The sequence below is a fragment of the Pinus tabuliformis genome, chromosome 9, assembly GCF_031772625.1.
Source record: "Pinus tabuliformis cultivar Carrire ecotype Pingquan chromosome 9, CPIR1, whole genome shotgun sequence".
Lineage (NCBI taxonomy): Eukaryota > Viridiplantae > Streptophyta > Pinopsida > Pinales > Pinaceae > Pinus > Pinus tabuliformis.
This window is the reverse complement of record NC_142307.1, coordinates 26,264,196-26,279,452: the sequence shown is the minus strand read 5'-3', so window position 1 is coordinate 26,279,452 and position 15,257 is coordinate 26,264,196. Positions and strand designations below refer to the sequence as shown.

The 15,257-nt window shown below is 39.5% G+C and overlaps 3 protein-coding genes across 5 annotated transcripts in view; 2 read left to right on the top strand and 1 right to left on the bottom strand.

Annotated features, from left to right (window-relative positions):
- LOC149146931 (uncharacterized) overlaps positions 1–9,780 on the top strand; it is a 35,623-nt gene extending 25,843 nt beyond the window's left edge. Inside the window, exons 6-7 of the mRNA XM_089441668.1 lie at positions 3,904–4,239; positions 9,601–9,780. Of these exons, the coding sequence (XP_089297794.1) occupies positions 3,904–4,239; positions 9,601–9,780 (516 nt within the window). The remainder of the gene's footprint in view (positions 1–3,903; positions 4,240–9,600) is intronic.
- LOC149146930 (transmembrane protein (DUF962)) lies at positions 9,518–11,993 on the bottom strand. 3 transcript variants are annotated; one of them, XM_089440809.1, is made up of 2 exons: positions 11,640–11,993; positions 9,518–10,373 (listed from the first exon to the last, which is right to left on the bottom strand). In XM_089440809.1, exon 2 carries the CDS (start codon positions 10,188–10,190, stop codon positions 9,852–9,854), a length of 339 nt encoding a protein of 112 aa, XP_089296935.1. In that variant the 5' UTR covers positions 10,191–10,373; positions 11,640–11,993; the 3' UTR covers positions 9,518–9,851. The 3 variants fall into 3 exon arrangements, with proteins under 3 accessions (XP_089296935.1, XP_089296934.1, XP_089296936.1); XM_089440808.1 differs by having other exon boundaries at positions 11,731–11,993; XM_089440810.1 differs by lacking the exon at positions 11,640–11,993 and adding an exon at positions 10,907–11,068.
- A 2,416-nt stretch (positions 11,994–14,409) lies between these two features.
- LOC149146929 (uncharacterized) lies at positions 14,410–15,003 on the top strand. The gene has a single exon (XM_089441667.1). The coding sequence runs from the start codon at positions 14,410–14,412 to the stop codon at positions 15,001–15,003; it is 594 nt and encodes a 197-aa protein (XP_089297793.1).
- Positions 15,004–15,257: the final 254 nt, after the last annotated feature.

The window sequence follows — 15,257 nt, the reverse complement described above, 5'->3', positions numbered from 1 at the left end:
GATTTTTCTTTATTATTTGAATTCCATCTAAAAAAGGAACTTAAAACCCGATAAGCCCTACTTCAATTGGTCTTTAACACATGATGACCTAGCCATAGGTAATTCTACACCTTGAATTCCCACTATGAGGCAAGAATGAAACATTGAAGCACTTGTTCTAGTTTTGAAAATATGCTCACTTTAAGTTTTGTCCCTCCTTGCTCTCATCTAATACTCCTTGGATTGCCCTATTGAGATATTCTCTCCCCTAGGCCATGGATTTTCATACAACACAATACTAGATTAGAATCAATATCTTATATCATCTTTGAAACACAAGAAAAATATGTGTGTCAACTAGTTTTGAGCGTGGTGCCAATAAACTTTGCAAGAGGCTCTCTAATTTGTGCACATTTGAATCTGCAAATCCAAGTGCAAATGTGGAGGGGTGATGGAAATAGTCCACCTACATGAGCTAATGGGCTACTAGACAATGCACAATGAGCAAAGTGTTGCCTCAAGGATATCCTCTTGCCCATTGTACACACTCTCAACCTTCACGTAACAAAATAGACATCGAGCAAGTCGAGTTGTAAGAGAGTGTCAAGAGAAGCAAAGGCATTGACCCCTTGCAAGAACCACAAAGTAATCTCTAGGTTTGGCAAATTTCCTGCTATTCCTCTGGCCATCATGATAAACCCGCACATGGCAATGATGAATGGGAACCCATGGTAGTTGATCCTAAGCCCACAACTGAATGTTTGGGGCCTCCTCCAAACAATGAAGACTCTCCTCCTGGAACAAGTTTAATTCTTGCAACATCATGGTCTATCCAATGACTATTGCCCGATGACCTGGTTGTTTATCTGTTTTGGGGCCTCCTCCAAACAATGAAGACTCTCCTCCTGGAACAAGTTTAATTCTTGCAACATCATGGTCTATCCAATGACTATTGCCCGATGACCTGGTTGTTTATCTGTTTGTTGCTTTATGATTTGGGTTGTATGGAACTTTAATTTTGGAGACCTTGCATGGCCTATTTTAACAGGATAGGATTTTTTCCTTACGGTTGTAGCTTGTGGTGGTTGCCTCATCACCCTTTTTTTTGTAAAATACATGTCAATGGAAATATGAAACCAAAAATAGAATGCTAAAATATAAAGGTCATTATATCATCAACTCAAATAATTGCTCCAACTTCACAAGACCATGGGAAAAAAGCAATAAAAACCCTTTTGAAGGTCCTAAAAAAGACCTTGAGGAAGTGGCAATGGAATTTGACTAATAAGGAATTGGATTCTGTTGATTTGTGTAGCTTGGGAGGTACTCCAAGCCCTAGGGTGCGGGGTTTGGAGGGCAAAGCGCCACAAGAGTCAATTGTGGGCTTGGAACCCAAGTATGGGGTTTTGCACCAAATCGTGTTTTGGGCATTTCCATGAGCACATTTCTACATGTGATGGCATGAGACGATAGAGGGCAGAAAGGAGAATCCAACGCTTCGAGGATTGTCGAATTCCGAGTTGTACAAGTGGAGATATGAATTTTTGAAGTTATATCATGGGGTTTACACATATGTGTCAAGGTCGGCTTCGTGTAAACATGACCTATGACAGTTGTAGAAGCCCCTAATCATAACGTTGGAGGAGCTCTTGTATTAGATATAAACAAAAGGTGAGTATGAGGCTAAAGAGCATCCTTTGTGCAACAAAAACACTAGTGAAGAACTCGGTGAAGGCAAGGTATTTTCTAGGTTAACCGCAACAAGGGAGAGGCAGAACCAGCATGGGAGAAGGAGGTTGTTTGAAGCCTGTTTTAGGGTGACCTAGAGCTCGAGAAGGGATGAGTACCCTTGTTGGATAAACCGCAGACTTAGGGACTATTTTAAGGGATGTTTTGAGGGTGGAGATCCATGTTTAGGGAGGCCACAAGCCCTAAAGCCACAGGCCTGTTCTGGGCAAGACCAAAGGGTCGTAAGGCCTATTCAAGGGTGTTGTAGCAAAGATCAGGCAGTGTGGAGCTAAGGGCTTGCTGGAGAAGGGAATCCACACCAAAGCAAGACTGTTGCAACAGTTTTATGAGGGTTGTTAGGACTGCGTTTAGTGCCCTAACCAAAGCCAGAGTTACAGCAGTCAAGAAGACACTTAAACAGTGAGTTGGAGCAACATTTGTGTTTTATGTTGGATCACAGTTTGTTGACCGGATTTGGATTGGTATTGCAGCCTGTGGAAGTCGTGTATTGGAGTTTACTTGGGTGGCGAGAAGACTTCAATCAGGAGTAGTTTCCACAGTGAATGATTGGGCATCATTGGTCTGGTGGAGGGCAGTGTGTTGATAGCCCAAAGTAGCCCTAGACAAGATATCTTGAAGTGCCGAAAAGGAGCTCAAGGTTGGGTGAAGTTTGGTGCCAAAGTGCAGCACCTTGATGGACTAAGGTGATTGTTAGCCTGGCAGTTTGGAGCTCAAGATTAGGCCTACCCAGAGAGCAGATTGGATCAACCCGTGTACATGCAACAGAAGTGACTTGCAGTAGTGTTAGGTGGTAGCTCTCCTGGAGTCTCGATGTGTTGTACTTTGAAGGACTAAGGGGAAGCTAGTGAGCAATACAGGAGCGAAGGACCGGCAAGACAAGATACGACATCGAATTTGCACAACATGTTTGTCATTGTATCTTGTACACCATAGACTGTTGTATTATTCAGATTTGGTTTAATATAACAAAGATTGGGGTTGTACATTATTGTACAATATTTGTTAAAAAATTGTGTATACTTGTGCATATGTGATTTACTGCTTTATATTTTCCGTTGTGCAAAGTAGTTCTGGTTGAGATTCTTGGTTTGGTAGCGTCAGTGATTTTAAGACTCTAACCTAGACCCAAGATCGTGGAAATTTAGGTCTGAGCTACTTTGGAAGTCAGTGAATCAGAGTTGTGCACAGCGAAGTACAGCTTAAGAGGGAGTTGGTCACATTGTGGGTGACAATGTCGAAGTTGCGGGTTGGTATCCGATATGAGGACAGGTTGGAAGGGTTGTCTAACTATAGTCCATGGAAGGAAAGGATCAAGTTGGTCTTGCAGGTCAACAGGATTTGGGAGTTCACTGAGAAAGCCATAAAGAAGCCAACTAACCCAAAGGAGCTGGAACTGTATGAGAATTTGGATACGAGAGCGAGATTGATCATCCTTGATGGTGTGAAGGATGCCCTAATACCTCATTTGTCTGAGAAGAACACCGCACATGAGATGTGGATGGCTCTTCAAAATTTGTTCCATAATAAGAACAAGAATCGTGTATTGGTATTGGAGGATAAGCTAAAGTCCACCAAGATCATAAAGGGTGAAGGCGTGACCTCGTATCTGACGAGATTGTCTCAGGTCAAAGATGAGCTTGTTGTTGTCGGTGTGACTATTTCAGATGGAGATATGGTGAGGATTGCCTTGAAAGGGTTCACCGAGGAAGGGAAGCCCTTCATCAAAGGGATTGTTGCCAGACTAGAATAGGTTGTGGGACGATTTCATTCAGGAAGAGTTGCGAGACGAGGATCTTCATCCAAAGAAGAAGACTTTTTGATGATGATGTGGCACTTGCAACGCGAATGAAGGGTAAGCAGAAGAAAGACTCGAGTAAAGTCAAGGGTTTCAACCGTGTCGAGATGGGTCATTTTTCGTCAAGATGTCCAATGAAGAAGAAGGGAGATGACGAGAAGAAGAAAGGAAAGCAGGTCATCGATGTTGCCACTTCTGCTGAGATAGATGATCTTACCAAGAGAATAGAGGAGGAATTTGCTATGATCTCTCATTTCTCGCGGATTACTATCGATGAGGATGGATGGTACGTGGACAGTGATGCGACGAAACATATGACCGGGTCACAGGAGGTTTTTGAGACTCTAGTTGAATGGGACTCGAAGTTGCACATGGTATAGGGCAACAAGAGTCAGTTGGAGATCCAAGGATTGGGCGTTGTGCCATTCAGAATGGAGACAGGACGTATGATGCGGGTCCAGGATGTACTGTTTGTACCAAGACTCAAATATAGCATGATTTCTATCTCGATGATCGAAAGGAAGGCGTTTGAGGTCTTGTTCCAGGATGGGAAGGCAAGACTCGGGCCTAGAGGCTCTAGCTTTGTTGGTATCGTACTTGGAGTTAGAGAGCATGGCCTATATAAGCTGACAGGCAAGCCTATGGATCATGAGAAGCAGGTGGAGCAGGTGCAAGTTCCAGAGAAGCAAGTGCAGGTGCAGGCTTCAGAGGAGCAGGTACAGGTTCCCAAGAAGAAGATCCAGGTTCCAAAGACTCAGAGGGAGTCGATTTCGAGAGGGATCTTGCAGGTTCAGAGGGAGACTTTGCAGCCCAAGAAGAGCACGTGGTCAGTGGGGAGCAAGGGTGCTCCTACAACTTCCAAGAAGGAATCATGGAGAGATTGGAAAGCGTTACAGGATAAGAAGAAGAAGCAGGGTGCTTCCAGCAGTGACAGTGACACTTCCGAGAGAGGCGTAGTTCACAGAACAGGGATTGTTGCAATTGTGAGCGCCAAGAGTTGGGCAAGTGTTGCAAGTAGTGATGATGATGATGAGTTACTTCCTAGTCTTGGAAGTACCTCCCTCACTAAGAGGGAGTGTTGATTTGTGTAGCTTGGGAGGAACTCCAAGCCCTAAGGTTTGAGGTTTGGAGGGCAAAGCGCTAAGGTTTGAGGTTTGGAGGGCAAAGCGCCACAAGAGTCACTTGTGGGCTTGGAACCCAAGTATGGGGTTTTGCACCAAATCGTGTTTTGGGCATTTCCATGAGCACATTTCTACATGTGATGGCATGAGACGATAGAGGGCAGAAAGGAGAATCCAATGCTTCGAGAATCATCGAATTTCGAGTTGTAGAAGTGGAGATATGAATTTTTGAAGTTATATTATGGGGTTTACACATGTGCCAAGGTCGGCTTGGTGTAAACATGATCTATGACAATTGTAGAAGCCCCTAATCATAACGTTGGAGAAGCCCTTGTATTGGATATAATACAAGGTGAGTATGGGCTAAAGAGCATCCTTTGTGCAACAAAAACACAAGTGAAGAACTCAGTGAAGGCAAGGTATTTTCTGGGTTAGCCACAGCAAGGGAGAGGCAGAACCGGCGTGGGAGAAGGAGGTTGTTTGAAGCCTGTTTTAGGGTGACCAAGAGCTCGAGAAGGGCCGAGTACCCTTGCTGGAGAAGCCGCAACCTTAGGGACTGTTTTAAGGGATGTTTTGAGGGTGGAGATCCCTGTTTAGCGAGGCCGCAAGCCCTAGAGCAACCGTAGGCCTGTTCTGGGCAAGACAGAAGGGCCGTAAAGCCCATTCAAGGGTGTTGTGGCAGATATCAGGCAACGTGGATCTAAGGGCTTGTTGGAGAAGGGAATCTGCACCAAAGGAGAACGGTTGCAACAGTTTTATGAGGGTTGTTAGAACCAATGTTTTTAAAACCGGAACCGGTGACCGGACCGGTCCACCTAATGAACCGGTTTACCGACCGGAACCGGTCTAACCGGCACTGGTTTGGTCTAAACGAACCGGTTTTAAAAAAATACATTAAATAATTAATTTTTAATGAAACAAAACTATTTTTAAGATGTAAAACCATGATTCCAAGCCAATAGAGACAAAATATGCAAAGTTTGCTCATTTATATACCATGTAAAGGTGAATACATCAAAATGGCACCGAGTGCAATACATATCATCAACAAAATAGCAAAATACATAACAAATGAGGCTCTAAATGGCCTGTAAAGTCCAAAAACATTGCTGCAAGCTATGAGGCCATTGGCCTACTACAAGTCTACAGTATACACATGATCAATCATCAAGTTCATTACCACTACTAGTAGTAGACACAAGATCATCATCAGGAGCTACATAGACATCATCTGGTTCAGAGTCTGAGGATGCCTCAGCCTGATCTGCAACCTCAGTATCAATGCCACCAATGACAATAGAAGTGGACCTAATGGAAGCACGAGTTTTTCGACCTGCATGACTAGTGCCTTCCATTGGTTCCTTGCCTTTCCTTGATGCCGCTATTGATCCTGGTTCTGATGCCACCACATAATCTGCTTCATCCCCCGCCAAAGCCATGTCGATATCAAAATCAGCCTCAAACACAGGTTCTTCAGTCTCCTCCACCCATTCTGATGTTGGATCAATATCGTCCAACACAATGGGATCTAGATCAGGAGTTTTTCTTATCATTTGGAGCTCTAATTGCATTTATTGTTTACCCCCAAACCATGAAATCCTGAAAACCATTAAGTCTGCTGAATTTTGAGTGAAATCTAAAATTCTAGTTTCTCCATATGAAATCCAATGAGGTCGAAACCACTCTCAAACATCCTGAGTCATTTCATGGTAATGTTAAAAATTTAAGTAAAAGGATGAAAATGAAAATTAAAGGAAATGTCACTTTTACTTTAAGAATTTAACATTACCATTAATTGCCAACATTGTTAGGGTTGAAACACCCTTAGTCCCCCCCCAAAACCCCTCAAACACAGTCAAAAACATGTTTTTTTAACTTTATGGTGGTTGTGCCTAAAACCGGCCGGTTTAGGACAAAACCGGCCGGTTTGTAACAAACCAGCCGGTTTTGTCCTAAACCGGCCGGTTTTCACCGGTTAGGGCCAAAAATTGGGCAAATGAAGTGTCTGACCGGGTTTTTAGGCCGGTTCGGACCGGCCAGCTAGCTAACCGGCCGGTTTGACCGGTTACCGGTTTTTCTGAGCGGTTTTTAAAACTATGGTTAGAACTGCATTTAGTGCCCTAACCAGACCCAGAGTTACAGCAATCAAGAAGACATTTAAACAGTGAGTTGGAGCAGCGTTTGTGTTTTATGTTGGGTCACAGTTTGTTGACCCGATTTGAATTGGTATTGCAGCCTGTGGAATCCATGTGTTAGAGTTGACTTGCGTGGCGAGAAGACTTCAATTAGGAGCAGATTCCGCAGTGAATGATTAGGCATCATTGGTCTGGTGGAGGGCAGTGCGTTGATAGCCCAAAGTAGCCCTAGACAAGCTATCTTGAAGTGATGAAGAGGAGCTGAAGGTTGGGTGAAGTTTGGTGCCAAAGTGCAGCACCTTGATGGACTAAGGTGATTGCTAGTCTGGCAGTTTGGAGCTCAGGATTAGGCCTACCCGGAGAGCAGATTAGATCAGCCCATGTACATGCAACAGAAGTGACTTGCAGCAGTGTTAGGTGGCAGCCCTCCTGGAGTCTCAATGTGTTGTCCTTTGAAGGACTAAGGGGCAGCTAGTGAGCAGTACGGGAGCAAAGGACCGGCAGGACAAGATACGACATCGAGTCTGCGCAGCATGTTTGTCATTGTATCTTGTATACCATAGACTGTTGTATTATTCAGATTTGGTTTAATATAACGAAGATTGGGTTGTACATTATTGTACAATATTTGTTAAAAAATTGTGTATATTTGTGCATATGTGATTTACTGCTTTATATTTTCCGCTGTGCAAAGTAGTTCTGGTTGAGATTCTTGGTTTCGTAGCGTCAGTGATTTTAAGACTCTAACCTAGACCCAAGAACGTGGAAATTCAACAAATTCAACATTAGAAAACCTATTTGAAAAACAAATTCAGCATTCTGACCAAAACAGTACATTGGTTGTGTCGATATATGTGAGTTCCTAACTGAAAGACAACTGGTATTCTCAAGAGAACCATTCAGAAGTTGTGATAATGTATGTAAGTTCCTCTGTAGTTACTGGAACTGATCATGAGTTGAATTTACATATGAATCTGAATAGTCAATGTTGGAAATAAATTTGCTTCTTAAGAAGCTTTAACACTAATTTTTTATGAAGTCATCAACAACCTTACTAGCAACTGTAAACTGGTTTTATTTCAGGTGGTTAGGAGGAACGATTGTTATCCTCCCCACCCAAGTTCAATTCCTGTAAGTGACATGATGAGCTCATATAGAGTATATTGTTGATGTTGAACTCATATCAAGTATATTGTTGTAATGACTTCGAACCTTCTTGTTGTATGGCCCTGAGCCCTGATTTAAATAAATAATTGAAAAAAACACTTAAACTGTATGGATATCATTGATAAAAAGTAATGAAGGATGAACAAAAGAATTAAGAAAAGAGCTAATTATAATAGTAAAAATGGTGTACAAATATCAAGAACACTTTATATCAGTCTTCACAAAGTTCCCTAGAAGAAAAGTACTGCATGTTAATACAGAAAAATTAGAAACTACACACATCTTACACTCGGTGAGTATCACAAATAGAAAGGAATATACCAACCACATAGTATGCAAATGCTATCAACTAAAAGATTCCCTCGAACTTGATACAACAATTTCATATGTCTCACAAAGTCAAAAACAATATTATTAGCATTGATCAGAAGTCAACTTAGACTGCATCAATGTTTACTCCTAGTCTGACTCATATACTCTCGCAAACCTTCATCTAGAAATTTTATCACAATAAATGACTTCATAAAATGGCATGGCCCTGCGAATCATGCAAATTAATGTATCTGACAACCTGGACAGAGGACTTATGTGGAAAATTCCATGTCCTGCAAATAAAGACTAAACCACACAGAAATCCATAATACGAAAGAGTATATCTCACTAGGCAATTCCTATTACGCCTGAAATGATAGTACAATTGTCTCAGTGTAGAAAATACTTACGAAGGTATACAATAGATGCAATTATAAAGTAAGTCGTTTAACTAGATTATAATGACCAAATATTTAGAATTGCAGCCATCCAGACAAACCATTTATGATCACAAACAAAAGCACTCAAGTTTGTACACTATTACTCAAGTCACAAGGCAAATGCCTTAGAAACACATATAACACTTAGGTAGTCAGGTTGGATATACAAATTGATTGAAGACAGATTGGTATTGTTACAAGAATGTTGAACCCCAGACCCAAGTACAACTGTCTAAGGACAAGTTCAAGTGGGAAATCCAATGGTCAAAACAAGTACAGTCTACATTCCATCATTCTATTCAAAGCTGAAGTTACAACATTATGTTATTGGAAATAGAAAACATAATCTCTGGCTATACTTCATGGAAAAAGGAATTCAAGTAAGGTGAACTTGCCCTGAATCAGATTAGTAAACTTAATCCTGCAATTATTTAAGTAAATGGATGAGTCTGTTAAACAAACTATCATTTCTACACCAAATAACAGTTATCTTTATCAAATGTTTTACGGTTCTCCTTAGCAGTTCACGCCAATCTAGATTTAAAAATATCTTACATTTCTCCTTGGCAGTTCACACCAATCTAGATTCTAAATATGAACTGCTCTAAGGTTGAAATTACTTAGCCGTTTACTAACAACCAAAACCCCTCTTAAATCATGCAGAAGTCTTCCAAACTATAGTTACAATTCAAACAGCAAATCTCCTAAATTTTCCATCAAAAAATAGTAAATACACAAGCAAGGAACCAACTGCATGTATCCAATAATTTAAATATCTAACTAGGGGAAAAAGGAAAATGTCAAATTCAAAAGGGCATATAAACTACAAAATATACCTATATTTGCAAATTTCAAGTGTTATTTTGCCTTTGAAATTCAATAACATTTTAAATCTTTATCAGAACTGCTACACTTCAGGCTGCTTTTCGAAGTCAAATTTTCTTATTGAGGGACAGATTGAAGTTGCAATACCTCCAACGAGGCCTACTTTCACAAATCAGAAAATACCAGACATACCTTACAATGGAACATTTTTACAGGATCACATCCTGTTTTTCCAAATGCGGACTCTTTTAGCTTGAAAAGTTGCGGATAATGGAATCTATTACAATTAGGCCACCTAGGTACCATTCCATATTATGTCTTGTGATTCCTATAAGACCTGCAATATAGGCCTCTTCCCAAGTCTCTTGATTTCTCGGTCCATTTGACCAGTAAGCATTAATCCAAACATTTTGAAGTCACATAACAATGACCAAACAGGATGCCCAAAGCTAGCAGGAACATTGCCTTCAATGAAAAAGTGGCTATACCAGGCAAGCCCATACCCAAAAATCGGAGCAAAGAAGCCAAGCCACCATTTAATCAAGAAAGCTGCAAGCAAGAACAACCCAGCTGCCAACATACCACAAAAATGCCAACGTCTTGTCGAAGCCTTACTGTGTTGGTTCATATAAAATGCCCAAAACTCTTCTAGGTTTCTGAAGTGCATCTTGCAGATAATTTTGGCAAGTTTGGTAGAAAGGCCACTATAAAGTCTAGATCTTAAACTTTAATGCTTGAATCTGTAATCATCTGGATCCCAAGTTCAGAAAGGCCATAAATTTAGTAATCTCATCTTTTCATCTGGTACTGTTTCTTCTTATGATTGCATATATTCCTTTTCACACAGATCCTGAATAAGACAGTTGGGAAACGCATCCAAGAAGACAATTTCCGACCCATAAGAAATTTATCTAAATACATTATCAAAAGAAATAACATTTTAACATGAAAACCAAAATCCATCTGTACACTAGTCACATAATTATCCGCAAAGATAGAATCCACGCCTAAGATAATTAAAAACCAATGCGGATGACCGCCTCCTCCCCCAAATATTAAACCAAGGAAAATAATAAAAAAATAAAAAGATCATATCATGAACATAAAATTAAATTAGAGGACCTCAATACAGATACAAAGTGGATTCAAAAAAACATACTGGTCAGAGTGAATTTGACTTTGGAGAAAGGAATAACGGCATGAACACAGGTATTCACCCGTGGAACTAAAATCCCATCAAGATCACAAATTTCATAACATGAAAACCGATATCAAGCCATAACTAACTTCTTGACAGAACCAAAAAAGGAAGACACAAAATAAAATAAAATAACAAAAAAAAAATATCTCTGAAATTGAAATTTTTATAATATTAACACAAACCTATCGAAATCCAGATCTGATATGCCCTTGGAGACGTTGCAGATCTCGAATTCCAATATTCAATATAGAGTAAATTGTGTAAACTCGATATATACATCCTCAAGCTTTGCAACCTTGACGTGCATATCAAACATGGGTTTAGACAGCTTCATGCTCATATTCAACTCATCTTGTCTAGATTCGATTCAGTGTTGATGGATCTCCATTCCTACCCAAATGTAAAGCAACTCTCTTATTGCAAAAATATATAAATCCAGAATCAACTGATGAAAGTCCAGGCAATCATGGCTATAGAGTTCAAATTTGAGACCCGCCGTGGCGAGGATTAATTTGATGTAAAGATAACTTAGTATGTAATATTTGAAAGGATGCAATTGCCTCTCAGGTTTTTCAAGGGTTACAACCATTAAATTTTTTTGGTTAAGGCAAAAAACCAATTTTAAGAAGAGAAAAAAGCAATCAGAATGAAATTCTCATATCAGCAAGTACTAACTAAAGAAGAATTTTCCTGAAAAAACGCATAAATTAGGCCATGCCCTGGATAGTAAAGCAGAGACGGATACCCAACAAATATTTTTCCTGAGGGACCAGAATATGAGCCATAACCAAGCTATAGGTCATGCCCCAGAAATTATAGCACATATAAAGTAATCCACAATTCTTGTAAAGCCATGCCTAGAGGACTGCAATATAAATTTCAAAAGAGAGGACCAGAAATTGAAACAGGACATACTTGGCTCGTAAATTAGATAATGATCTTCTCCATCGAGAGATTGGAATCTCCAAAAGCCACCAAAGTTTAACTGAATCTATTCGTTACATACCTCCAAGAGGAAGAGAATACGTCTGCACTCACTTCACTAGCTTGTTTTTCAGGTTAAATTTTGGAATTTCTTTATCACCCTCCCAGTTTATCTTCTTCCTTTCTGAATCGCCGCAAAGGAAACAATGGAGTCCCGGGATCTCGATCATGTGAAATTATAATATTATTCTAAAATTCCAGAAATTATAGAATAACATTTCCAGAAATTATAGAATATGCGAAGGAAGTTTCATTCTTGGTTTACTTCGTCCACATCACACAAGTTTTATCTACCCGCACCTACGACCCGAAAGAAGAGTTGTTAGGATGTGATTATCCATGGGGTTAGCGTAACTATTTATGGTTAAGCTATCTTTGATTTGTTTGTGGATTATTAGGTCTAACTACGAAGTTAATTGTTGCTTTGCTATCTAAATTTACAATCAACCTTAATCGGATTAAGGTTAAAGATATGGGTGTTCTCCTAATTATTCTTATGAGAAGTGAGGGAAAGACCTACCATTCCATGTAACTTGAAAAGGTGACCAATAATAAATATTATTTAATATTTAATAAAGTAATAAATATTATATATGGGAATGGGATATTATTAGCAATTGTATCATATGTTGCAAAGGAAATGTTGTAAGGCAATAGTATAAGAAAGAGTGACATAGAAGAAAGAAGTTTTTAGTGGTCAGTGTAGGTTAACCAATGCGAATAACATATTAGAAATGATTTATTGACTGTTGTGAGATGTTTTTCCTTTGCTAGTGTTGGGTTTGGATAAAACTATTGTGAGAATGTTCATTTTTTTACAATCATCTGCAACTAAATAGAGTACTCATAGCAGAAACGAAATTGGGCAAGATGAGTTCCTCTGCAGCATGACCATAAAGAAGAAATGATTGTGGCAAACTAAACAGTGACAATGTTGGCTATTGTCAACCATCTTCCCTTACCTAAACACCATCAACAATGGATCGGCCACAAACACTCATACAATAGATCTTCCCATCATATGATATCTTATAATGAATTCCAATACTTGATTCCCAACTTTCCATGGAAATCCTCTTAAGTAATTACAATGTTGAGCTATACAATCTTCAAAGTTGACAACATTTTCTTGAATGACCTTCCTAATACCCATGAACTAACCCCTGCTAAAATGTTTTCCATGGTTTCCTGTAACTTATTTAGACTATCCCAATAAGACTTTTGAACACTTACAAATCTAGTGTAGACCATTTCTGAATTGCCAACACATTTCCAACAGCTCCATGCTATTTGCATTGAGGGCCATAAACACTGATAAAAATTTATGACAACACAGCATTCCCATTTTATCTCACCCTCTGCGTTGTTGCACATAACCTACCAACTAAATCATCGATCAACATTTCCATAATATTCTCACTTGCCGTATGGTTGTTAATCTCAATTTTTCCAAGGTTGAAATTCTCTCATTTTCGAAGATAACATCTGTTAGCATTGTCCTAAACAATGAAAACTAACACACAACATCAAAACAAGCTTTGAGAACAAAGATCCAATGGAGTGGTGCCATTCCAGTTCCTGATTGTCTCAATAAATCTCTCTAGCGTTCTCGTTCCTAATTGTGTCAGTAAATCTCCCACTTTGAAAATTTAAGCAAAATGCATTTCTTAATCCAATTTTATCTGTGCAATTATGGTTCCTAATTGTCTCAATAAATTCCCTACTTTAAAATAAAAGAAAAATTGCATTTCTAATTATCTCAATAAATTCCCTACTTTAAAATAAAAGAAAAATTGCATTTTTCGGGAAAGAAAAAAAGCAGGTTATCATATAAAAGTTGGATTATGATTTTATGTTATATCAAATAGTATCGGGATCTTACATAACAATACATAACTTTACTAAAAATTTATTAGAAAAAAGAATAAAAGTATTTAATAACTAAATAAATTTAAATTATAGTTAAATTCATAACAATTTGGAGAAGTGTTTTTGAAATTTATCATTCATTAAATTATATTTTTGATTAATTTAGTTTTTTTATTATTTTGAGAAATTTTAGCAATTTATGTAAATTTATAATATTTATTTTTCAAATGTATCATTCAATAAAATAGATTTATTTATTTATTATTTTATTTATTTTATTTTTTCTCGGTTTTATTGGCATGGACATTTTTTCATCAGAATTTGGAATGGATCTTCGTTTGATCAATGTATATGGTCCATGTCAAAACAGAGAGGCCTTCTGGAACCGCCTCCTCAATCTATCCCTCACTACCCCGATAATCTCATAATAGGTGGTGGCCTGAACTTCTCCTTAGGATTTGGGGAATCATGGGGGACAATTGCACGGGTGGATCCACTCTCGGAGACTATGGAGATAATGTTCGAACAGCACCATCTAACGAATATTCCCATGGTAAAACCTCTCCCCACCTAGCGAAACCGAAGAGTTGGTGAGGCAGCTCTGGCCAGGAGACTGGATCGATTCCTTATAAAGGACTCTCTGATACAAAAAATTTCCTTATATAGACAATGGGTTGGTTCAGGTGGTTTATCGGACCACTCCCCCATTTTTATGGAGATCACTGGCCCCTCTCAGAAACCAAGGGCACCGTATAAATTCAACTCCACCTGGCTTTTGGACCCATCCTACATACAAATGGTCTCTGATTTTTGGTTATCAAACCCTCCATCCATGGGGAGAACTCTGGCAGAAGGTTTCTGCTCCAATCTTACTAAACTCAAGAGACTCTCCATAAATTGGGCTAAGGAAAAAACTAAGAGGGATGACCAAACCCTCGGTGATATTGAACAGTCATTGGCCACTCTTCTGGATGATCAGGGTCAGGGGTTCACTTCTGCAGAAGCAAAGACTCAACTTATAAATTTGGAAAATCAGAGATCAAAAATTCTGAAGGAGAGGGAAGAAACTTGGCGGCTCCGGAGTCAAGCTGTCTGGTTAAAAGCAGGAGATGAGAACACCAAGTTCTTCCAAAACTTTTCCAAGGGAAGGAAGGTCACCAATACTATCTGGAATATGCCCATGGAGGACGGAGGAACGACAACAACTTTTAATCAGCTCTCCCGCCTTGGGAACTCTCATTTCCAAAAACTCTTCAAAGCACCTCCTGGTGTTTCCCTCGCTGAAATTGTTAGAATTGCAGGACATTTCCCCAGATTTGTGGACTTGGACACGGTTGAGGAGCTCACATCCCCTGTCACTCAGGCAGAACTAGAAGGTACTCTGAAATGGTTCAAAAAAGATAAGAGTCCAGGGTCGGACGGCTAGACAATTGAATTCTACCTTGCTTTTTATGAGATCATTGGACAAGACCTACTTAAGGTGGTGGAGGAATGTAGGACTACTGGGCGCTTGTATGAGGCCATTAACACCACTTTCATAGCCCTGATCCCTAAATCTGACTCCCCCTCATCTTTCAATGATTTTCGTCCTATCTCCCTTTGTAATTGTCTATATAAAATCATTGCCAAGATCCTTGCTAATCGACTCAGGCCCATCCTATCCTGCCATATCTCCCCTGA

What these genes read in the sequence shown, in the direction of transcription:
- LOC149146929 (XM_089441667.1), top strand. Translation starts at nt 14,410, where the DNA reads ATGGGGAGAACTCTGGCAGAAGGTTTCTGCTCCAATCTTACTAAACTC.
- LOC149146930 (XM_089440809.1), bottom strand. Translation starts at nt 10,190, where the DNA reads ATGCACTTCAGAAACCTAGAAGAGTTTTGGGCATTTTATATGAACCAA.